At 40.5% G+C, this 24,249-nt stretch overlaps 1 protein-coding gene across 20 annotated transcripts in view; it reads left to right on the top strand.

Annotated features, from left to right (window-relative positions):
* TENM2 (teneurin transmembrane protein 2) overlaps nt 1-24,249 on the top strand; it is a 618,690-nt gene that overhangs the window by 591,929 nt on the left and 2,512 nt on the right. For all 20 annotated transcript variants that reach the window (XM_086851648.1, XM_086851649.1, XM_086851651.1 and 17 more), the window contains 8 exons: nt 1,765-1,997; nt 3,454-3,608; nt 4,103-4,977; nt 11,140-11,315; nt 12,875-13,110; nt 18,094-18,390; nt 19,252-20,866; nt 23,515-23,645. In XM_086851648.1, the coding sequence (XP_086707774.1) occupies nt 1,765-1,997; nt 3,454-3,608; nt 4,103-4,977; nt 11,140-11,315; nt 12,875-13,110; nt 18,094-18,390; nt 19,252-20,866; nt 23,515-23,645 (3,718 nt within the window). The remainder of the gene's footprint in view (nt 1-1,764; nt 1,998-3,453; nt 3,609-4,102; nt 4,978-11,139; nt 11,316-12,874; nt 13,111-18,093; nt 18,391-19,251; nt 20,867-23,514; nt 23,646-24,249) is intronic.

Raw genomic sequence — 24,249 nt, forward strand, 5'->3', positions numbered from 1 at the left:
AGCAATGACAAACATGCAGGTGTTTGTATGGCTCAGATACCCGAGAGACTGGAGGAATCTTCAAAGTGGAAAGTACTCTTTTGCAATGTTGCAAAGAAGATTGAGCATTATTTTGGAGGGATGAGAAGGAATGTGATAAGGGCATAGTGAAGAGGTGCAGTCTGCTGCTGAAGATAAGGAGAGGAACTTGGGGGATAGTGAGATTGTGCTCTAATCTCAAGCATGTCACTAGTTTCCCTGCATAACTTTGTCTACACCACTTAACCTCTCTGTGCCTCAGTTTCCTCCTCTGTAAAATGGGTGCTACACCCATCTTTTTAAAGTACTCTGAGATCCATGCATGAAATAAACCTGCCAAGTATTTTTTTGTTTATTGTATTTCTTCATCTCTAATTTCTACACTCCTAGACTTCAGCAGATGGTATTGCCTCTGCCTACTGAATTGCGATGCAACCAATCTCCTTCCTACTTTCTACAGTCTTAGAACAAACCATTACTGAACTAAACCCATGGCATGTCAAAGACTGGCATAGAGGAAAATAACTGTAGAAAGTGATATTTTGGGGCCTCCTCATTCCTTCAAATCTGGTCATGACCACATGACCACAGTTATCTTGGTGTGCCGATGGATCCATCTGCTGAAAGTGGCTTTATTATAGTTTCAGCGATTCTGATCAAGAAATGGCTTATGTCCATCATAACTTACCTCTGTGTATCCTCACTCTTGGAGATGGGCACTTTTGCCACATGAAACTAGGAGTGTGGATATTTGGAGGCAAATATCTCTGGTTACTGGTAAGTAACCTTCATTTTTTTTCCTTCCTGTCTTCATTTGTCTTCTCTGCTTTGAAACCACCATTGACCTTATTTACGCTCACCCATAGGCTCCAAAGGCTGGATAATTCACATCATGCTTAAAATCCAAATAAACTGAGTAAAACTAGCCAGGCAAGATTTTGAAAATATTTCTGCACTGCAGTTTTGTGTGTGTGAATGTATATATATATTGTGAAGATTGACATTTCTCAATTTGCAGATGATTTGCTAAAGTAGTTCCAAAATGTGACAAGCTGTCAAAAAACATATATTTCAGAAGAGAAGTAGCTTTCCATATGAGCTCCCATTCCAGTCACAAACTGAGGACCAGTTTTTCAATAACAGAAGGTTTGGAGTTAAAGTCAGACACTTGGGGGTCTCTGGTTTTAGTTATATAACCAACTTCATCTGCTGCAAATGGAATTCTTGATAAGAATGAATGAGAACAAATTTGCTTTAGAAATAAATTTGTTATGCCACTGCCTCCTATTTATACAAGACCTCACAAATCTTGTGGCGGAATCTAAGTAACTCAGAAGCTGGTTCTTTGATCTTACTCCTATGACTTTTGCTTCCAAAGGAAGTTAAACAAGGTAGCGGGGAGGGGGGAAACAGATAAGCCGAAGAGAATTGACCTGAAGCAGATCTAAAGGGCTAAAGAGATCAAGAGGAAGGACTGCTGTGCAGCTCTGGCTTATTGGGCTCTGCTGTGCAAGGTTCAGAGTAGAAGGATGAGTGAGATTTAAAATTACAATCCCTCTGAACACTGACCAGGCCCTAATCAAGACAGGTCCTCAGGTGATGGTCCTTCAGACCTCACCTCTGTACGAAGGTGTCAGACTTTCTTTCCAGATCTTTCTGTGCCTGATGAGTATCCAAGCTCTGAAAGCCTGTGAAGTTTCTAGACTGCTCAGCTGTTTCTGTTTTATGCTTTCTTTTTCTCTAAAGCAACAATCCCGCTCATAAATACTATCTGGCCGTGGACCCTGTTTCAGGCTCCCTCTACGTGTCGGACACCAATAGCCGACGGATTTACAAAGTCAAGTCCCTCACGGGCACGAAGGACCTTGCTGGTAACTCTGAAGTGGTGGCAGGGACAGGAGAGCAGTGCCTGCCCTTTGACGAAGCCAGATGTGGGGATGGAGGGAAGGCAGTGGACGCAACCCTAATGAGCCCTCGAGGTAAAGGAGGAAAAGAAGCTGGAGAAAATGACTGCGTGCAGCTAGGCTGGATGTGGAAATAATTATCTGGCAATTAAATCACTCCTTGCTCGGTGATTTTTATTCTGGGCTTTAATTACAGTGGATTGGCAAGTGTTCGTGCTTTGTTTAGTTAAAGCAAACTTTATTACCCCGGCACTGAGTGCTGCTAAAGGAGAACAGAACACAAATTAGCAGCGTACCGCTCACTCCAAGAAGCAAGCATGTAAACTGGGAAACTGATTACTGTCTGAGATGCAGTCTTTGGGGATAGAAATTGCTTGCTGTGGCTTTTCTCTGAGTTTTTCCTCCATGTATCTCCTTTTTCTTCAGCATCAGAGAAAAAAAAAGGATTTTTGCCCGTTCCAGTTTTTAATTTTTTGACAAAAAGTTTTCAAGATGATATCGAGATTTGGGGATATGTTTCTTTTAAAGGTTTTTTTTCTTCCCTGTTGTTTCATCTTAATTGTAAGGATGAATTCATCAGATGCATTGCCATGTGTTTCAAACATATTTGGGTTTTTTCAGTAACTGAAAATACCTAGACAATCATAAAGGTACACAAAAACAGAAAGTCCACTTTCTTTGTATAGGAAGTAGTTTCAGTTAACACATAGAAATTAAAAAGATGAAGCTATATCTTCTCTCACTACCCAGTGGGATGAGCACTGCAACCATTTGAAGACAGAAATTTTAGATCAATATTTTATTTTCAGTGTGAGAAATGGACAAGGCAGTGCACTAAATCAAAGCAGGAAAGGCAAGTGAGTGAAAGGCTGCCCTCCTTCCCAACGGGCAGCAGCATCTGTCTGTTCCTTCGAGGGAGCACCCTTCCATTCTGTGTCTTTCCTCTCTTAAGGACTCGGTGTGACAGGAGTTGAACTTTCCCTTTTTTTTTTAGGCTGGCAACCCCTGTGTCTTCATCTGGAAACACCAGATGTTCTTTCTGTATTTTTACTGCAACAGGTCAAAGAATTAAAAAAAAAAAAAAACCAGAAAAAATGTCTTCCTAGTTTTCAAAAAAATTTGAAGGTATTTTAAAAGATGTCTAAAAAAATTCTTCTTCCTCATTAGATTCTTCAGATGAAGAAAGCAATGCCTCAAATTTCTGAGTAAAATCAGGAGATGATTTTTAATTGAGCTTATGTAATATATCAGAGAGTTTGAATCTAGAAATAATCTGATGCATTCTGCTGGGTCTTTGGCATGTTTGGGGACTTCTGCGGTTTTCTTTAAAGACCTGAAGGATAAACCTGCTTGATGCCATTTCTTTAGCAGAACTGTGAGTTGTTGGAGGGTTCCAGGACCTGTGCTCAGGTTAGGAGGGAGGAAGGAACAGGGGAAGTGAGCAAATTTCACCATCTTGTAAACAAGACAAAGCCTGCCTTGAAGCCAGGAGCCTCGCTGCTGTGCTGATGCCTGGATTTTATATTTGCAGGAATTGCAGTGGATAAGTATGGACTCATGTATTTTGTTGATGCCACTATGATTAGAAAAGTGGATCAGAATGGAATTATATCAACACTGCTGGGTTCCAATGACCTAACCGCTGTTCGACCTCTCAGCTGTGATTCCAGCATGGATGTCACCCAGGTAGATTCTTACTGCATTTATTTTCCTCTCTGCCTTAGAAGAGATGGGCATCTATTTTGGATGACTGCCTGGCCACTTAAGAAATACATTATGCAGCACAAGACGATAACGTATTTGATTTGTTACTGAAATGGGTGAACCATCCTTTTTACTGTGGCTAACACAGTTTATTTATGCAACTATAGAGAAATAAGGTTGAGATAATGGGAGTTATTGTCTTAATTGCCTGTTTTTCTGTAATTATTTTAGAGCTTCCACAATGTAGCATTCATTCTTGCACAGAAACACAATTAGCCAAAGTTACAACTGCACGTAGCTTTAATATTTCCGAAAAACAAAATCATTGTTTGAAATAGTTGCCGTTCATGACTTGGTTTCATGATTTGCGCTGATAAACCCCTCACTAATTTGCTGTTGTTACACGTGGAATTTTAAACACTAGGAGTGTACTTTTCAGTTTCGAGTTTTACAGTAATAATTTGTGCAACTCATAGGTACGGCTGGAGTGGCCTACTGATCTCGCTGTCAATCCCATGGACAACTCCCTTTATGTCCTAGAGAACAATGTTATTTTACGGATCACAGAAAACCATCAAGTTAGCATTATTGCTGGACGCCCCATGCACTGCCAGGTTCCTGGTATAGACTACTCTCTTAGCAAACTGGCTATTCATTCTGCACTTGAATCAGCCAGTGCCATTGCCATCTCACACACAGGAGTTCTTTACATCAGTGAGACAGACGAAAAAAAAATTAATCGGCTACGCCAGGTAACTACCAATGGAGAAATATGCCTTCTTGCAGGGGCAGCTTCAGACTGTGATTGCAAAAATGATGTCAACTGTAATTGCTATGCTGGGGATGATGGGTATGCCACTGATGCCATCTTAAATTCACCATCTTCCTTAGCTGTGGCCCCAGATGGTACCATCTACATAGCTGATCTCGGAAATATCCGCATTAGGGCTGTCAGTAAAAACAGGCCCATTCTTAATTCCTTTAACCAATATGAAGCTGCATCTCCAGGAGAACAGGAGCTGTATGTCTTCAATGCTGATGGGATTCACCAGTACACTCTGAGCCTCGTTACCGGGGAATACTTGTACAATTTCACCTATAGCAGCGATAACGATGTCACGGAGGTGATGGACAACAATGGCAACTCCTTGAAGGTGCGCCGGGATGCCAGTGGGATGCCCCGCCATTTACTGATGCCGGATAATCAGATTGTCACGCTGGCTGTCGGCACTAATGGTGGACTCAAGCTGGTCTCAACACAGACCCTGGAGCTCGGATTAATGACATATAATGGAAACAGTGGTCTCTTAGCAACGAAGAGTGATGAAACAGGATGGACAACATTTTATGAGTAAGAATGTTTTTGGATATATTAAGCATAAGTTTATTTTTCAAATGGTAGTGAGTAGGCCCTAGACTGACCCAGCTGCAATTTGTTGTAGGTTTTTCACTGGTACTGAGTAAGGCCATTGCATCTCAGTGCAGGGCGATGCTGGAAATGGTGAAGCGGCTTTGTGATGGCGTCAGTTGTGCTGGGTCCTTTGGGCGGGTGCTGATCCCCCTAAATCCCTGCCTGGGGGTTGAGTTTGGGGCAGCTCATCCCCTCCCAGCACAAGGGACCGTGTGCCATGGCCAGAACCCCTGCTTAGTTGAGCTGCTGTTGATGGTCAGCAGGGCTGCCCACAGCCCACAGCCAGAGCAGCCCAGCGCTCCTCCTGCAGCTCCCCCAGAGCTGCCTCTCTCTGAGAACCCTCATGCTGCAGCTTCTTTTGGAACTCAAATTATCTCCCTTTCTGTTCAGCCTCATATATTACTCATGGTTGTTAAAATGTTGATTAACTTCAATGATTGTTCATTCCTGAGACAAGTGAGGAAATTAGATCCCCAGCTATCTGTCAGACCCCTGGTGTAACTTCCATAATTTGTAGATAACCCAAAAGCACACTGGTGTTCATGAGCATATAGATTAAATAGACAGAACTTCCTCTTTAAATTAAATTCATCTGAAGAGATGAGGTTCAAAAGTATACTAAAAATCTAGAAAAACTAGTCCAGTTTTTATTAATATTTATCCTATTCTTAGTAGTCTTATTGCCATTTTTTGATCAAAACAATTTTAAAAAGAGAAGCTAAATGACATATTGAAAAATATGTTTAAGCATGGCAAGTCCAATGCCATATATTTTATCTGAATTAGTTAATGATTAAAAAATATCACTCCCCAAATCAGTGAGTAGAAAATAAGAATAAGGCTATTTCTTTTTAAACAGCAGGTTTATTTTCAAGGTCGCAGACTATCAATGGCACACACCTCTTAGTTTATTGATGCATTCAGCTTGGCCACCTGTTTTCTCTGTTTAGAGAAAACGTAAGAAATGCAGGAATAGAAGGAGCTGTGCTCAGTGTGCTCGGAATGCCTTCCCTACAGCAGGGATGCTGCAGCTGGTCCCCGTTGGAAGGAAAGCAGTGCCCTCTCGTGGGGCCCTGCATGCCCAACCACTCACTCCTCTCCTCCAGCCAGGCACTTCACCTGGGGAAGGGCTTGTTTGGATTTAATATTTTGCAAAAATTATTTCTTTACCACAGATTAGTCACACAAATAGTTCAGTTACGTGACTGCACAAAGGTGTAGCCTCATGATTATAAACTCAAGTAAAAAGCTCACTGGACTAGACGGAATGAAATTTCATATTATTGTTGATGAGATGGGGATGCCCTTCTAGGAAGGTTTTTTGTTCTTTTTTTTTTTCCTCAATAGGTAGGGCAAGATGTAGTCACATAAATTAGTTATTTCCCAAAACACCAGAAATTAATTATAGAAAACTAAACAGCGAAGGAATTTAAAACTCTGTGTGAAAATCCATAAAACATTGTCAAATGTCAATTCATTAAAAAAATGTCATAAGAAAGTTACCGGTTGCAAAATTGATATAACTGGTATCTGAGAGTCACACCAAGTGCTAGGTTAACATGGTTATTATGATTCCTAAGGAAATACAGAAGGTAGGGGATTTGATGTCTTACTGAGATCAGCTGAAAGTTTCATTTAATGTGTACATAGTGCTGCAGATTTTTTTCCAAGATCAAATAAGAAGAGATGCACAACTTTTGCCTCAGGTCAGTGAAGTTAAATACCATTTTTAGATCTAAATATTACAGCCTGAGGTACTGTCTTAGATAATTAATAACTCTGATGAGGCAGCAGAAATAACTTATTTCACCCAGATTTGTACATACATTCTCATAAGCATTGAGCCCATAGATGAGAGAACCATAAAGATATTATTTAAATCAAATATACAAACCTAAACAATCACAGTCCACAGTCACAGTTCTGGTTTCTGTTTGTTCTTTGAAACAGCTTCTAAGAGAAAATTCTGTATTCATCATTCTGCAATTTTTTTTTGGTAGCTATAACTTAATATCAATTGAAGATGAAAGAAGTATTCAGCCAATGAGAGTTTATAAGGCAAATAAAATAGTTTTCTGTGCAGTTACATTCATGCATTCATACAGACATAATCAGCAGAACTGGAAAAGAACAGAGGTCTTTTAAGTGGTAAAGTTCTACATGAGCTAAAGTTCTTATGAAAAATTTATGTCAGTGCATTTATATCAAGCAGACGCGGAAGTGCCGCGTTATCTTATTGGGCATATTCCTCTCATCTATCTGAAACTTTACCCTGAAAATGCTCTCAGAATTAAATTTGTACAGTTAATCTAGGTGTGCATCTGCATACACAGAGACACAAGCTGGTTTGTGTGTGTGCACACTCCATATGTGAATTCTATAGATAGCATCTGTGCACGTGCATGCAGCTCATTTGCAGTAGGAACAGCCAAGGCTCTTCAATAATAGAACAGCTACCAGCAGGCTCACAAGGGGTAATTTAAGCTTGGCTTGGGCATGAAGCACAGATCTTTGAAGCAGTTCCCAGTGGTATTCCTCTTGGTCTAGGGAGCATCCTGAGAGAATGCTGCAGGTTTTTTTCTTGAATCAGTTTTAAAAGGGAGAGAAAACAGGGATGTATGTAAATGTGTGTGGATCTGTGCCTTGCCCAGCTCTGTGTTAAGTCAGAAGCTGCTGTTCCTCCTCTCTGCAGTGCTGGATATGGCCCTGTTCTCCCTGCTCCCCCCACGAGCTGTCAGGAGCAGGACTCATGCAGGAGCATGGGATGCTGGTCATAAAAATTGCCAAAAGAACAGAGGTGCCACAGCAGCAGCCAAGGGACAGCAGCCCTCAGGGCACTGTCACAAGCCTGCTGAAGAGATGCACAGATGCTTGTAGCTACCTGAGAAGGTGTCCAAGTGCTCAGCTGTTTCCCAGGGTGGAGGCTGAGCTGTAGGTGTGGCCATGGGCAGCTGAGAGCCACCAGGCTGGCAGAGGCAGCCACCAGCTTTGGTGTCACCCAGAGCTGTCCTGGGGAACCTCTGACTGCTGGCAGCGGGGGCTTGGTCACAGTTAGCAAAGAGTTGGTGAGGTAGCAGTGGGGAGATGCTGCTGTTTGTTGGTTTTTAAGATACTGGGATAAAGGTTGTTTGCCCTTTTAATTTTATTAGTAGAAAAACTTGGGATGAAGCCTTACTCTAACTGAAGTCAGTAACAAAAGCTCAGGAATTTGGTGTACCCATTTGAAAATGTTTTCTTATCAGACCTGATTCATCCAGGCTGACAGGGTATCACAGACTCCTATGGGTAGAGACTACTTTTGAAGAAGCCACCAGGTCAATTTTTTTGCATTGTAAATTTTGGTTTTTTATTCATTAGACCCAGGTTCATGACATGAAGAAGAGAAGTACATAATCATTTAATTCATATATGGTTTACTCTTATTATTCAGATAAATGTCCGTGTGCTGTATTATACTGAGCACTTGCTCTCATGCAATACATAAATTAAAAAAAAAAAGCCTCAGGAATATTTCACCTAAATTTTGTGGTACATAAAAGGTTTCTGTTATATTCATTTTAAATTTTTTACCTTTAAGGTATTTTTTAAAATAAGATTTTATTTTGATACAATGGAAAAAGTAGAAATGCCTTCTTTATATATTGGTATCACAGTGTGTATATATAATTTAAGTAGTAAATTTTTTTATATATTTAACTAGTAGTCTAAATGGTTTACAAGGAGAGTACTTTTTTTATGTATTTTGTAAAGTGTATCCATCACTTGCTTATAAACCCTTTTAATCTCTACTGTTGCTGCTCTCAAAGCTGTGACCAGCACTGGGGAACCTGCCCCATAGCAGGGGTAAAAAAATCATTTCTTGAAATAGCACTGGAATATTTTCATTTTTCTGCTTCAATCTCTGTACATTCACATCCATATTTACTTTTTAGACTGCCCTTACACGTTGAATAGAGATTTCCAGTGAGTAGCCCACAGCAATCCCCAGGAATTTTTCCTAGGTTAATTAAAAACCCAGCAATGTGAATGAAGAGTTTAAATTAATGTCTCATTTGCATTGCCTAAAATATATTTGCTGATGGGGAATTTCACCAACCATTTTTTCTGGAAGTTCACTGAGTGCTGCAGAGTCACACTTGAGACACTCATAGTTTTTTTCTAGTCTGTACTAAATAACATTGTGCTGTAAGATTTGACATCCAAGTGTTCTCTTCATCACTCTGCTCATCATGAAACACACCACATACAGACTCTTTAGGGGTCTTATTAACCTTCAGTTTTTTGAAATTGTCCATTTTTTGTACCTTTCCCCTGCAAGAGAGATGCTTGGCTGGATCAAGTTCTTCCTTTAGCTATTATTTTGGAGTGTTTTTCAATTTATTTTTTTTTGTGAAGACCTTTATAAAGACTTAACCCACTTTCATAGATTATCTCAACATATTATTTTTTTTCAGTATCTTGCTAATATGATAACATATCTATATATAAATATATACCTATCTGTGGAGAGAAGCTTGTGACTATACTGAGAAAAATCATGTTACTTAATCTTTCTTTAATCCTGAACTACTTAAATGAACACAATGTATTATTGGTCCCTTTTAGGTCGCATGATGCTTTGTTTTATTGATTTCTTCTTTGCCTAATACTTCCACTGGTTCTGGTAAGGCTTGTTGCTCCACAGGTGATTTTTTTCCTTCCTCACAAATATTCAGTTGAATGGGTGCAACCATTTGCAATGGATTTGAAAGTCATATGTTTTGTTCGTTTTAACTGAGGAGCCAATCTGTGTCTTAATTTTTTAGATATGCTGTACATTTCAGTACAGGTGGCCTAGTCTGAGGTTTCTGAGTGTTTTAATTGTAAAGCCATGTTGAAAGCTCTGATTTTTTTCATCTTTGCAGCCAACCATAACCTACAATGAACTGAGCTAGCTCCATGATACTAAACTTGCTGCTCTTCTCTTCTGTTACTCTCAGGCAATGGATTACCAGTTCTCTTCCAGGCTTCCTGCTCCCTGCATCTCTACATTCCAAGGATGACCAGTTGGTTTCAATCTCTACCTAAACTTTTCCCTTTATCTACACAGGACATTTTTTCTTGCCTTTCTGCTCTCTAGAAGCCCGTGTGCTTTGGTAGCGGCTGGAGGAGAGACTCTTGCACAAGCAGAGAATGGCGGCAAGCAGAGTGTCACACTGGAATGCTGATTTTGTTTCAGGTCCCCATTTCTCGCCCCTAAGATCCAAGGCATTGCTTCTTTAGCAAACGTATGCACACAGCTAGAGCATACTGCAGGAAAGGGGGAAAGGGTATGATTTGATTTCCAGCAGCATTCCTTCTTTCCCCCCTCCTCAGGCTTTATACCTCTAAAGAAATTTAACTCAATAAAATCACGGAAAGCCTTTTTTTCTTTTTTTTTTTCTTTTTTTTTTTAATCTTTATGCCTCTGGAGCATTTAACTCATTTTCTAAGGTCTATTCTGAGTGCTGACTGCTGCCCTTTGTGCAACTCCAACCTCTATCCTGTGCTTTTCATCTTTCATCTTTATGAGCCAAAATACTGACCCCAAAATGCACTTGAATACCACAGATAAGATCTAAATGAAATTATTATGTTGTCAAGCTGCTGTGTTTTTTAATACTTTATGGCAAGTTTATTCCTTGATATGTCACTCAAGACCATACTTAGTTTCCACTAAGTATTCAAAAGCAGTTTATACAGTTTATTCAATTGTTTATTGCAGTGTCCATCAAAGTCCATTTCCTTAGAGTGAAATGCAACCATTAAAATGCAGACTAATTTACTACTTGTAATTGTTTGAGCCAAATATCACTCCATATAGTCATAACAATTTAATTAATTTAATAACTTAAAATATGCTAGCCTGGATTTGCACCCATGTAGCTGAGATCAGTATCTAAAAAATTTTATTTCATCATTATAGATTCTTTCAAGAACAGAGAAATAGATATGGCCAGGATGTTCTTGAAAATCTGTTTCAGTCTGGGTTTTTTGCACAAATGTGGTGCATTATTAATACATTGGGTATTGAAATGAACATATATCCTCATGCTTTTTTGCTCTCACTAACTTTTCTATTAGCTATGATCATGAAGGGCGTCTGACCAATGTAACACGTCCCACTGGAGTGGTAACTAGCCTTCATCGAGAAATGGAAAAGTCTATTACCATCGACATTGAGAATTCTAATCGGGATGACGATGTCACGGTCATCACAAATCTCTCCTCTGTGGAGGCTTCCTATACAGTTGTTCAAGGTACCAAAGCACACTTCTCAGCACACCTCCTAACCACACACACACCCTGAGAAAGAATTGGCTAACCATTTGTGCCATTAGTACACTTATGAGCAGGGGGAAACCGTGTCAGGTTTGCAAGAAAAACTCCCATAAAGCTTATTCCTAAAGTGACAGGTCTTCAGGACAGGTAAGAGCCATTTTGCAGTCCTGCTTTGTGTCAAGTACATATGGTCACTGTCTGCTGGGGAAAGTGAGTCCTGCCACTGCCTCCTGGGTCAGGGACACTTCACCCACTTGCACATTTCTCTGTACTTCCCTGCAAAATTGGTTCTGACTTCTGTGCCACAGAGGTGCAACCTGACTGCTGGATGTGGCTGCTGGGGGAGATCCTTCTGGAGAGGCTCAGGAAGCCTTCTAGTAGAAGAAATCTTCTAAATTTATGCACTGCCATTAATTACAGTGTAGAACAATCAGAGCAGTGGATTGTGTGGTGCCAGCAGTGGCCCTTCCAAGAACAGTGTTACAGCCTGAGTGTAGTGGGAGGCAGCAGCAACAAAGGTTCAGAGTTTGTGTAGAACATTCCAGCACCACCCAGGCAATGGATCTGATGGAGTGAAGTCAGTTTTCAAAGACAGACTGAAAGGGTTTTGGTGAGTGATGGGGCTTTTTAATTAAGACATAACGTCACTGGAATGAGAATATCATCATCAAACAACAGTCTCCTCCTGACATAAATGTCAACGTTTATAGACTATTATACCGTGACAGGTCTGGTCACAAAGACTTAATTTCTCTTATACCAGATGATTAATTACATAGATGCTGTCCTTCCATCAGGCAGATACTGATGTGTTGCTGACAGCTGCACACTCTGGCACTCCATCCTGGAGTGAGGGCACTTGGCTGTGTCAAACAGCTGGAGAACTGCATGGCCAGAGAAACACGGGATTGTTTCTGTAGCTCTTCTCCAGCACAGGCCAGGTGTGCACATCAGGCCAGTGTGGTTCTGCTGGGAGGCAGGGAGGCAGGAGAGGGAACCACTGTGGCTGCCAGCTTGCACTGCTGGAGCCTCACACCTTGAGGATTCAAAGCCACGCTGTAATTCTGTACAAAGCCTCTGCTTGGAGACAGTTTTTAAACAGAGGGAATCAAAAAGAAGAGGCACTTACTTCTTCCTACTTACAAAGAGTCCAGCAATCATCTTCTTTTTCTTTTTGTCCTGGAGTTTAATGCTTTATTGTTTATCCAGCAGTTCAGCTTTCAGGAGTTTTTGTTCATATCAGAAATAAATTACGTGGTTCAACACATATCACTGTGCATTTTGATTCACAATTAAGACTGAAGGGAAAACATAATGAAATAAACACAGTATCTCTCTGCAGGCTCACTGTTACACTACTGTTCTTTACATGAATCAGTAACATCTGTAATTTCCACCATAGTACCACGTAAATGGTAATTGCAGGCTGACTTCATTTAACATCAACAGGAGTGCAATAAAAAACCAATCAAATTAAGCTATATGTTTTCTTTATGACTGGAGTAGCTAAATTATTTTCTTTTCATTATTGCTGTAGATCAAGTGAGGAACAGCTACCAGCTCTGTAATAATGGTACTTTGAGAGTGATGTATGCCAATGGCATGAGCATTAGCTTTCACAGCGAACCTCATGTCCTGGCTGGGACTGTGACTCCCACCATAGGACGATGTAATATTTCTCTACCCATGGAGAATGGTTTAAACTCAATTGAATGGCGCCTGAGGAAGGAGCAGATTAAAGGCAAAGTGACGGTGTTTGGAAGAAAGCTCAGGGTAAGTAGAACCTGTTGTGTTATGAAAGTCATCTTTTCCTCTTTGGACAGAGATTTATTTTTTTATTTTGAAGAACATTACTTTTACTTGTTAAAAATGTACAACTCTGGGATTATCTTTGGTGTGACAATTGTGTTTGAGAGCTCGGCTGTGTGGGATCATCTGCTGCAATCAGCTATAGAGCTTTGTTACCAAAAGTATTCCAAAAAAGATTGGTGAAAATACCTAGACTATTACAGAATCACAGAATCATCGATGTTGTGAGAGACCTTCAGGATCATTTATTCCAATCATTACCCCAACCCCACCGTAATTGCCCCAAACCATATCCTCAGATGCCGTATCCCAAAGCCTCCTGAACACATCCTGAACACAGATGGCGAGTCCACCACCTTCCTGGGCAACCTATCCTATGCATGAACACTCTTGCAGCGAAAAAAGTTTTTTAAATATCTAATCTGAACCTCCCCTGCTGCAGCTTCAGGTGATTTCCTTTCATCCTTTCATTTGAGATGTGACAGAAAACACCAACCCCCAAACTGCTAACTCCTTTCAGGGACTTATAGACAGTAATTAGGTCTCCCCAAACCAACTTTTCTGCAGATTAAACACCCCCAGTTCCCTCAGCCACTCCTCAAAAGATGTATTCTAGAGCCTCCCCCAGCTTCACTGCTCTGTTGCTGCAAAACACTCTGCCTCTCAAGGGGGTTGGAATCTGAGCACTCACCACTTGTAAAACTGCCAGGACAGACTTACCCCAGCTGGTGCTGGGGAGCAAACACAGCTACAGCATTCTGCCATGGTAAAATCCCCCTACAGACTCACTGAGACAGGCATGTTGTGTTTATTCCCTTTCCCAAATGGCACGATTGGAAAATAATTGCCATAATTACAGAATTGTAAGCACAGGATAAGGAAGACAGTCAGGTCATGTAATCCATCCCCTGCCAAATTAAAGATCTGCTGCAGCTGGATTAATTCCATTCTGTGCTTTGCTGGTCTGATTTTCACTGATATTTTGATTGGACTACTTCAGTTTGTGCAGTTTTGGAAGGGATTTGAGGTACTGGGCAGAAAACAAATGTAGTACTGATCAAGTCCTCATTCTTATAGCAATTCTTTCAACATCACTGAACACAAGATACAGTTCAGTGTGTTCAAGATCATATAGCAAATGTAATATATGTATGCAATTATGTAGTGATTTCCACAACTAAAAAATTACTTGGATGTTATTTTTTTATATTTTCCTATTGCTTAGCATCTAATTCCCTGTGCTGAGTTAACAAGACTTTCCTTATTCTCACAAACACTCAGAATGTACATATTGGGGAGAGGGGGAAGGTTAGAAAGAAAAATTGAATGAGATTAGCAGCTAATCCTTAATGACTAAATTTCATGGCTGTGTAATTGATTTTTGATGTGTTGACCTGCAGCAGTTGATTGGAAGTGGAAAATAGATCAGCTCTGCATTTTGACTAGGTGTTGTTCAAAATAAAAATAAATAGGATGCTGAAATGAAATTGCAGTAATCCTAACTCTCAATACTAAAAATTTAATAGAGGCACTTGTGGTAATTAGCTGAAGTTAAACACATCTAGTGCTGAAACCTTGCTTGAGATAGGTTTTCTTGCATCATGTTATGCAAATCAAAACAATGCTTTATCTAGTAACACCTCAACATTTAATTGTCTGGTGTTAGTTCCTGTAACAATAATCACATATCCATTTAGCTCTTTTAAATGAAAATCACTATGAGATTATCACAGGTTGAGTGGACTGAAAATGAAATTTGGAAATGAGGGAGAAAGCATAGAATTTATTTGCATCTCATTCTAACTCATCTTTATAAATTGTTTAGTGAACAAAGCAGAGCGAGTGTGTTGGAACGCTGTGGGAGCAGGTGGCAGGGGCAGCTGTGGCACATGGTGACACAGAGCAGGGCACTGCTGCAGAGCTGCCAGGGCACCAGGGCCACCTCCTGGAACCCCAGTTCACAATCAGTGTGACTGGAGGGGTGGGCATTCTTTGCAGTTCACCTCTGAGTACTTCACCTGGCAGTGCTCTGAGGAATGCTTGCTGAAGCCCACGCCCCGTGCTTCAGTAGTGAAAGGGGACTTATAAAAAAGATGGGGACAGACTTTTTTTTTAGGGTTCTGTTGTGGCAGGACAAAGTGTGGCAGCTTTATCCAAAAGAGGGTAGATTTAAGTAGTTATACAGAAGTTTTTTATGGTGATGTGGTGGTGTGCACTGGCACAGGTTGCCCAGAACAGTGGTAGATGCCCCATTCCTGGAAGCATTGGAGGTGAGGCTGGCAGGGCTCTGCACAGCCTGTTCCAGTTGAAGATGTCCCTGCTCAGGGCAGAGGGCTTGTACTGGGTGAGGTTGTTCTGGGTGATTCACAGGTCCCTTCCAACCCAAAGAATTGGCTAACTGTATGAGCCCTCACACAGCTGGGCTCAGAGCCCAGGCTCTGCCCATCCATGCTTTAGGCACATCCTAGCCACACATGTTGGAATCTGCACATCTGCCTGGGCACATTTAATGAACCTGAGAAAGGAGCTGCACTTCACCTTTATCTTACCCCACTCACTTCTGCTGCTGTTTAATGCTCCACACGTTCAGTGTCTCTCTGTAGTTTCAGATAAAGTCCTGATAAGATTCCTGTCTGAAGAGTTTTTATTCTGGTGCAGCATCATGTAAGTGATTTCTGTGGCCAGACCTTTCCAAGGCACAAAGGGCTCGTCCCTGTGGCCATTTCAGTAGCAGCCAAGGGAAAACCAGATGTGCACGTGGGTAGTGAACAAGAGAAGGAGCTTGTTGAGTGATCTGCACTCGAGATACTTGTGACTGCTCTTAGTGCTCCCAGGAAGGGTGGGAATTAGTCAGCCTGTTTGGGTTTTTATAGAATTAATATGATACTGCAATTACAGTCTCTGGTTTTACCTATTTTACAAATGCAAATGAAGGTACTGAGTTATCCAAGCAGGTGATGTTCTTGTGTGCATCTCCAAGTGATGTTTGTGTGTGTGCACAGCTCTTGTGTGTGTAATCATTTGTAAAACCCTACTAATTTTGTTTTCTATGACAAAACCAAATAACTGTTACAGTGTTTTTGAGAAAGGAGAGGATACCTGGAGTCAGACTTTCCCTTGTGCAGATTACTATTGAAGTTACTGTAATGGAGGGAACAAAACCCAGAAATCCTGACTGATTCATGAAGCTTCAGAAGTTACAAAAAACCAAAACAAACAAAACCCCCAAAGCTAAAATTCAGTTCATAATCTTTCTGAAAGACTTTTTTTTTTTTTCTTTTTAGAAACTCTGCTCACCCTTAAGAAATTGGGCTATTTCAGTCATATACTAATCCTTTAATTCTACAGCTGAATGTTTTTGAGAGGTCAAAGCTCTCTTCTGTTGATGAAAATGGGTTTTTTTATGTCTCTGCCATCAGGGTTGAGCCTACAGAACAAGAGTAACCAGTTGAGAAACTACTGATGTTGAGCTTAGCTTCCCTGGCTTTATTTTCATTGCAATGGGAAAGCAGAATATGACTTGTTTTGCCCCAAGGTGTTTTAAGAAAAATACTCTGTCTTTCCTCTGAATCACAGGGCAAGTTGTTGCTGGGATAACCTTTGGGAAAACCTACAGAAAAGAGCTTTTTTTTCCCTAGTAATTGCCCACTGAGGAAATGCAAACTGTTAAAGAGATTAATTTCATTAATGGAAAAAATTAGGATAATGAGCAATAATTTGAAATAATTATTTCTTTGCAAACACAAAACTATTATTAATTTTAAATGTGTCTGTATAACTGAATTTCTACTGAGTTGGTTGGGGTGGGAATTGGGTTTACCCCTGCCAGTGAAAATATCTCAGAATAACTTTTATGTCCTCAAGAAAGGCTCAGGGTTAATTTACATATTGTTTGATGTACAGTTTAATTTTGCATAAGAGGAAATGTTGCATTATCAAAGCCACTGTAAAATATAAGCTAAAGAACAAATTCCCAGGAACTGATAAATACTTTTTAAGTAGTTATTGCTCTGAAATTATATCCAATTTAAAAACTTCTACTTTATTAATGATTCATCTACAATTAAATTACTTAAGAAGCTTTATCAGATTACAGCATTAGCCTGAATTCTATAGCTTACCCCCCAATAAATATATTTATGTATCTCTCATTATAGCACTCTCACTAGAAGCCTCCCCATTTGGCATTCTTATCCTCCTTTGCCTCTGTTTTGCTCTTTTATTTAAAGTAAATAAATCAATCAATCTGGCACTTAAACACTTCATGCTGTACTTTGAAATAAAATTATGACAAAAAAATGGGGGGGGGGAAGAAAAATATTTAACCTAATTATTTAGCACCTTTGCTTTCAACACCAGAAGTCCATCTTTCCCAGCCTGTACAATCAGGATTTTTAAGCCCATCCCAAGTGAAGGATCTACTGAATATTTGGAAAATAAATGAAGAAAACAGTAAATGAAGGAATTCTAAACAGGGTGCTGCAATTATAGAAGCCAAGTGGCTAAACCTCAATAAAGGCATAAAAATTTATTCTGTAGTTCTTAGAGTCATTGTGGGGAAAAAGGCAAAAAAATTGATGGTGGAAGTACAAAAATAAAGGAAAAATAGTAGGAAGTAGAAAAATAAAATAAGTAGAAAAATATTTCATGCAAAATTATTTGTTTCTCTGCACTTTAAGACCTAGGTGTGCAGAATGTCTGTCTGTTCTGACCATAATGAAAGATTTTTACTGTAGGACATCACCTCTCATATTGCAGTGAGATGGGAAATACCCCAGTAAGACTCAAAATTCTTTGAATATACTACCAAGTAGAAAGCAAAAGCCAGTTAACAGGAGCCCTACACTTGTCACAAAGGATTTCCCTGTTGGACATCCCATTTCCCCATGTAAACACAGAGGGACGGCGTGCCCACCACGCACTGAGTGCAGCTCCTTCCCTCCCCAGGTGCACGGCAGGAACCTGCTGTCCATCGACTACGACCGCAACATCCGCACGGAGAAGATCTACGACGACCACCGGAAATTCACGCTGCGCATCATCTACGACCAGCTGGGCCGGCCCTTCCTGTGGCTGCCCAGCAGCGGCCTGGCCGCTGTCAACGTGTCCTACTTCCTCAACGGGCGCCTGGCAGGGCTGCAGCGCGGGGCCATGAGCGAGAGGACGGACATCGATAAGCAGGGCAGGATCGTGTCGCGCATGTTCGCCGATGGCAAAGTGTGGAGCTACACATACCTGGAAAATGTAGGTGGTGTCGTGTCACCTCCTGGCATCAGCTGCAGGGACACGTGGCTTTGTGACATGTAAATCACACACGCAAACCGGCTAAGGTTTGATATATCCCAGCTGTTAACCATCACTGGTTTCAAAATTCCTTTTTTTTTTCAATTAGTCAACTGAGTATGACTAATTCTTAGTGGGAAATATTTTGTTCATGGTTTCTGTCTTTTGCTATTTTTCTGCCATAGAATGACAATAAATTAACACGATGAATTGTGCTTAATTAAGCCCAAACATGCGTGACTAAACCTGACAAAAGGTTCATGCAGAAACAGGTAATTCATCTCTAATTGTTACTTATTAAATGAAAGTATGGTAGTGCATTTTTACTTCGCCTGATTAGCACACTTCAGTCGTAAAAGCACCTTAAATACTGCAAAACTGCATATTGTTTTCCCTTTCCCTTCTTGTTTTTCTAAGTAAACCAGAGCTGATGTTCTCTGCTTAGCTTCTCACATATTTCACAGTAACAGTTGTGAATTACAACTGCTGGCAGAAAGATAAATCAAGTCATTTATCTAACGCCTCTGCATCCCCCAGGAAAAAAAAAGGAAAATAAAAAAAAAGTCCTCCTGCAGGGAGGACAGCTCACAGGTTGCTAACCTACACTTTCTCTGGAGTGTCAGTGTATTGATTTCCAGCAAGCAGATCCCCTCATCTGGCAATCTGACAATATTCCTGAGCAGCTCTGTGCCCCTGACTAATGTATCTGATTCTCTTTGTACTCATTTAACATTAGTGCCACTCCAGTAAACTTTTCTTCAGCTCCCTCTCTCAGGCCACAAGCTGATACCTGGTAACCGTTTGTTGTTGTTTCCCCTGCAGTCGATGGTGCTGCTGCTGCAGAGTCAGCGGCAGTACATCTTCGAGTATGACTCCTCGGACCGCCTGCACGCCGTCACCATGCCCAGCGTGGCTCGGCACAGCATGTCCACTCACACCTCCGTGGGCTACATCAGAAATATCTACAACCCCCCCGAAAGCAACGCCTCCGTCATTTTTGATTACAGCGATGACGGGAGGATCCTGAAAACATTGTTTTTAGGTACCGGCCGACAAGTCTTCTACAAGTATGGAAAGCTATCCAAGCTGTCTGAAATAGTTTATGACAGCACAGCGGTTACTTTTGGGTACGATGAAACTACGGGTGTCCTAAAAATGGTGAATTTGCAAAGCGGAGGGTTTTCTTGTACGATTCGCTATCGGAAAATTGGTCCTCTTGTTGACAAACAAATCTACAGGTTCTCTGAAGAAGGAATGGTCAATGCAAGGTTTGATTATACATATCATGACAACAGCTTCCGAATCGCGAGCATCAAGCCCATCATAAGTGAGACGCCTCTTCCAGTTGACCTTTACCGTTACGATGAGATTTCTGGCAAAGTAGAGCATTTTGGCAAATTTGGAGTTATTTATTATGATATAAACCAAATTATCACCACGGCAGTTATGACTCTGAGCAAGCACTTTGACACCCACGGGCGCATTAAGGAAGTGCAGTACGAGATGTTCCGGTCCCTGATGTACTGGATGACCGTGCAGTATGACAGCATGGGAAGGGTGACCAAGAGAGAGCTCAAACTCGGTCCCTACGCCAACACGACCAAGTACACCTACGACTATGATGGAGATGGGCAACTGCAGAGCGTGGCAGTCAATGACAGGCCCACCTGGCGCTACAGCTACGACCTGAACGGGAACCTCCACCTGCTGAATCCTGGAAACAGCGTCCGACTGATGCCGCTGCGCTACGACCTCAGGGACAGGATCACGCGCCTGGGTGACATCCCGTACAAGATCGATGACGACGGGTTCCTGTGGCAGCGGGGTGCGGATGTGTTCGAGTACAACTCCAAAGGGCTCCTGACAAGAGCTTACAACAAAGCAAATGGTTGGAGCGTTCAGTACCGCTACGATGGACTGGGCCGAAGGGCTTCCTGCAAGACCAACCTGGGGCATCATCTACAGTATTTTTATGCCGATCTTCACAATCCAACAAGGGTAACTCACGTCTACAATCATTCCAACTCCGAAATTACCTCTCTGTACTACGATCTGCAAGGCCACCTCTTTGCAATGGAGAGCAGCAGTGGGGAAGAGTATTACGTGGCCTCTGATAACACAGGCACTCCATTAGCCGTGTTCAGCATCAACGGCCTCATGATCAAGCAGCTCCAGTACACAGCCTACGGGGAGATCTATTACGACTCTAACCCAGATTTCCAGCTGGTCATTGGGTTCCATGGAGGACTGTATGATCCTTTAACCAAACTCGTGCATTTTACCCAAAGGGACTACGATGTCCTGGCTGGGCGCTGGACATCTCCTGATTACACCATGTGGAAAAATATCGGCCAAGAACCCGCTCCTTTCAATCTGTACATGTTCAAGAGTAACAACCCTCTCAGCAATGAACTGGATCTGAAGAATTATGTAACAGGTGAGACTTCTTCACATTTATAATACATAACACTACAGCTTGGAAGCTGATTTGGAAAAGAAATCCAGCTTCTCCTTACGAGCCCTTTGCTCAATCCTCATATCAAGTTTGGGCCATTTTCCTCTTTTGGCTATGAGAAGAACTGGATATTTCTGATTCTTTGGTACTGCTCTTCCCTGACTGAAGGGCTCTAAGTGAAAAGCCATGATGAATTATGGAGGGAAAAAAATAAATATAACTTTGCCCGAATATAAAATTTCAGCACAGCCACAGTGCTCTTCCTATTGAACTAGTACTATGTAAAGAAGTGTTCATTCTAATTCTGTATCAAAAAAAAGTGAAGTCACGTATAGGAATCACTGGCAGGTTGGCTCAGAATCACAAACCAGAACTGCTCAGATCTCTTTCTATCAGGGCTACTTTCAAAATTAACTTAACTACTGACAGAGCCCATGGGCACATTATGAATTAGCACCAAGAATGGATTTAATTAGACCTCTTTTTCACATATAACTTTTAATATGCACACAGTCTTTAGTCTTTAAAATTAAATCCTTAATGTTTTTTAGGATTATTTCATCCTGAAAGACTAATAAATGCTATGGATTGTGTAGAGCCAAGAAACAAAAGTAGTTTTGATCACATATGTTAGAATTGGGTAAAACTTGTAACCCTTTCTTAATTAGGAATAATTTTTCACTTTGTAACATCACACAGTACTTGAACTAGCTGCTGGTGGTTTCTAAAAGGAAAGGTAATTAATATGTCTTCAGGAAAAGCTTTTTTTCAGAATTGAATATGCAGTATACAATAATTAGAGTAGTGATACCATTTTTAAAAAAGAACAATCTTAATTTTAGCAGTAATTTGAATTTGAAGAAAAGTGTGCATTTCCTTCAAAGAAAATCATAGCACGTTTCATTAGTACATTGAAACCTAATAGCAGGTGTAACACACCACAGGTTCTAGTGGAACAACTTTGCAATTAGCAGATAATGTGATTTGTATCTGATAGTGTTAAAATACTGTTGACTAAAATTACCTCATGGTCCTAAATTCAGCAAAAGTCCTGTTTTCATCCACCACCCTTTGTTTTTGATTTTCAACATCATCATATTGTGTTTTGCTACATTCTGAAATTGTATTTGTTTAATTTATCCATCCACTGGATGAAATCTAATAAGATAAATTGTGTTTAGGGACAACACACACCTTGTAATCTGTAAAAATACTTAATTGGCGATGCAAATATTTGTTGCTCTAGGACTGAACATATTATCTTCAACAAGAAGGGATTATGGTGGCACCTTTGTTGTCATAGTTCAAAAAATAAAAAAACCCTGAGAACAAAAGAAACCCACCAAAAACCCTCCCCCCCTCCATTCTTTACTATTAACCCCTGACAATGCTTTATTCACAGGTTTTGCTGAAAACAAATTCCTGTAGCAAGTGCAGTGCTGCAGAGTACATTAGCTCAGCATAATAGTAACTGTTTTGTATATAGGTCCTCCTCTGGTTTCTGTGGAATTAGTGCAGCTGAAGTGAATTGTTCAGGAAATACCATTTTACCATAAAATCAAATTGAAACCTTTTAAGGAGCAGTAACCCTGTGCTGTCCAAAGGTTCAGTAAAAATACAGTAGGCACTGTGTCATGGGAGATGGATGCAGATACCTTGTAGAGACAGTATTTTACTACTTATTTTAAAGTCAGAATGGCTAAGAATAAAATTTTGGGGTAATCAGGCTCTGCAACAGCTCAGCTCACAGAAGTGCCAATAGAGCCAGTATAGGCCAGCAAGGAGAGATGGCCACTGGGAAAGACAGGACACAGCTTTAAGCAAAAATTATCATGAATTCAGGAAACAGGAAATGTAAAATGGAGTCATGGGCACTTTTTTGTTAAAAGAGTTATCATTTGGATAACCAAAATACATCATTAGTTCTTAATATCTGCTGAGTGAGAATTACTGTTATTTAACTCAGTTACTTAGCTTTTGCAGCTAGTTCTGAGGACAGTTTTCGTGGTTGAACCCGCATCTGGAACTTGCTGAGGCTCACCTCAGAGCTGAGCTGAAACGCTCCTACACAGCTCCTACCTTCCCTGGAGGGATGGAGAGGATATTCTTGGTGCCTAAATTTAGACATCTGATTTACAAATGTAGCTTCTCACTGCTTTTAATGGAGCCTCCTGAGACCTGATGACAGCTGATAGAAGTAGGACATAGAAGAGAAGCCATGTCTTTCCCCAAAGGACTTTGCAGATGTTTTTAGAGTGTTAACCTAATAAAATATCATTATACAATACAGTTTATAGGTTACATATAGTAGCCACATAAGAAGGAGTCAAAGATGGAACATGTACTGCATAGTGTAAAATGTTTAGATAATTTGTGTGCTCTAATGGTAAAGAATGAAAGAGCTGGTATATCCCTGATGAATTATTTAGAGTAAATTTAATGCAGGGTTTCCTGTGCCTGTTCATGGTGAATTGTTACAGTTCTGTAAAGTTTCACACAATAATATTAATTGTGACTTCAGTTGCTACTTGAAATTAAGGATGTCAAAGACAGATTTCCTAATATTTTTTATTTCCTCTATTTGTTAAACACATGTGTTTCTCACTTAGCTGCTTTCTTTTGATTTTTAGATGTCAAGAGCTGGTTGGTGATGTTTGGATTTCAGCTAAGCAACATCATTCCTGGTTTCCCTAGAGCAAAAATGTACTTTGTGTCACCACCATACGAACTGTCTGAGAGTCAAGCGTGTGAAAATGGACAGGTAGGCAGAAAGATTAAATTACTTTTTTGGACAAATTTTCCCCACTCTATGGTTAGAATCACTGGCTCTTCTGTAGTTACAGCAGAAGGCCAAGCACTTAATTCAGTGTAAAGTGAAGTGAGTATAGCTACATTTTATACTAATGAACATATGCTTTTCTTGCCAGCTTTCGTTGTTATCATAATTACAGTGTCATTAGTTTGTCTTTTATTGAGTTATTCCTTGATTAACAAGTTGTAACTCGATTAACTTGATTAGCAATGACAAAGGGAGACTTTGTCAGGGTAATTTATCATCTGTTGTACCTTTGGTAAAACCATCCTAATAATGTGTTTAAATAGACTTAGCTACTTGTTTTGCTGGTAAAAAAGGGTTCTACTTCTCACTCTGTAAGAGATTTTCTTACCATGATTTGTCATTTTTCTAGTTAGAGGCTTTGATTTGCTACTCCATTTAACTTCAGTTACAGCATTCATACTTGTCAGGTTAAGGATGGACAACAGTGTATGGGTTTAAATTTACAATAAATTCCAACCCATTAAATAAACTTCAGAAGAGTACTAGGCCAATTCCAAACCTACTCTTTGCTAGGCTTACTTCATCT

This window comes from Cyanistes caeruleus, chromosome 15, assembly GCF_971803275.1.
Source record: "Cyanistes caeruleus chromosome 15, bCyaCae1.hap1.1, whole genome shotgun sequence".
Taxonomy (NCBI): Eukaryota; Metazoa; Chordata; class Aves; order Passeriformes; family Paridae; genus Cyanistes; species Cyanistes caeruleus.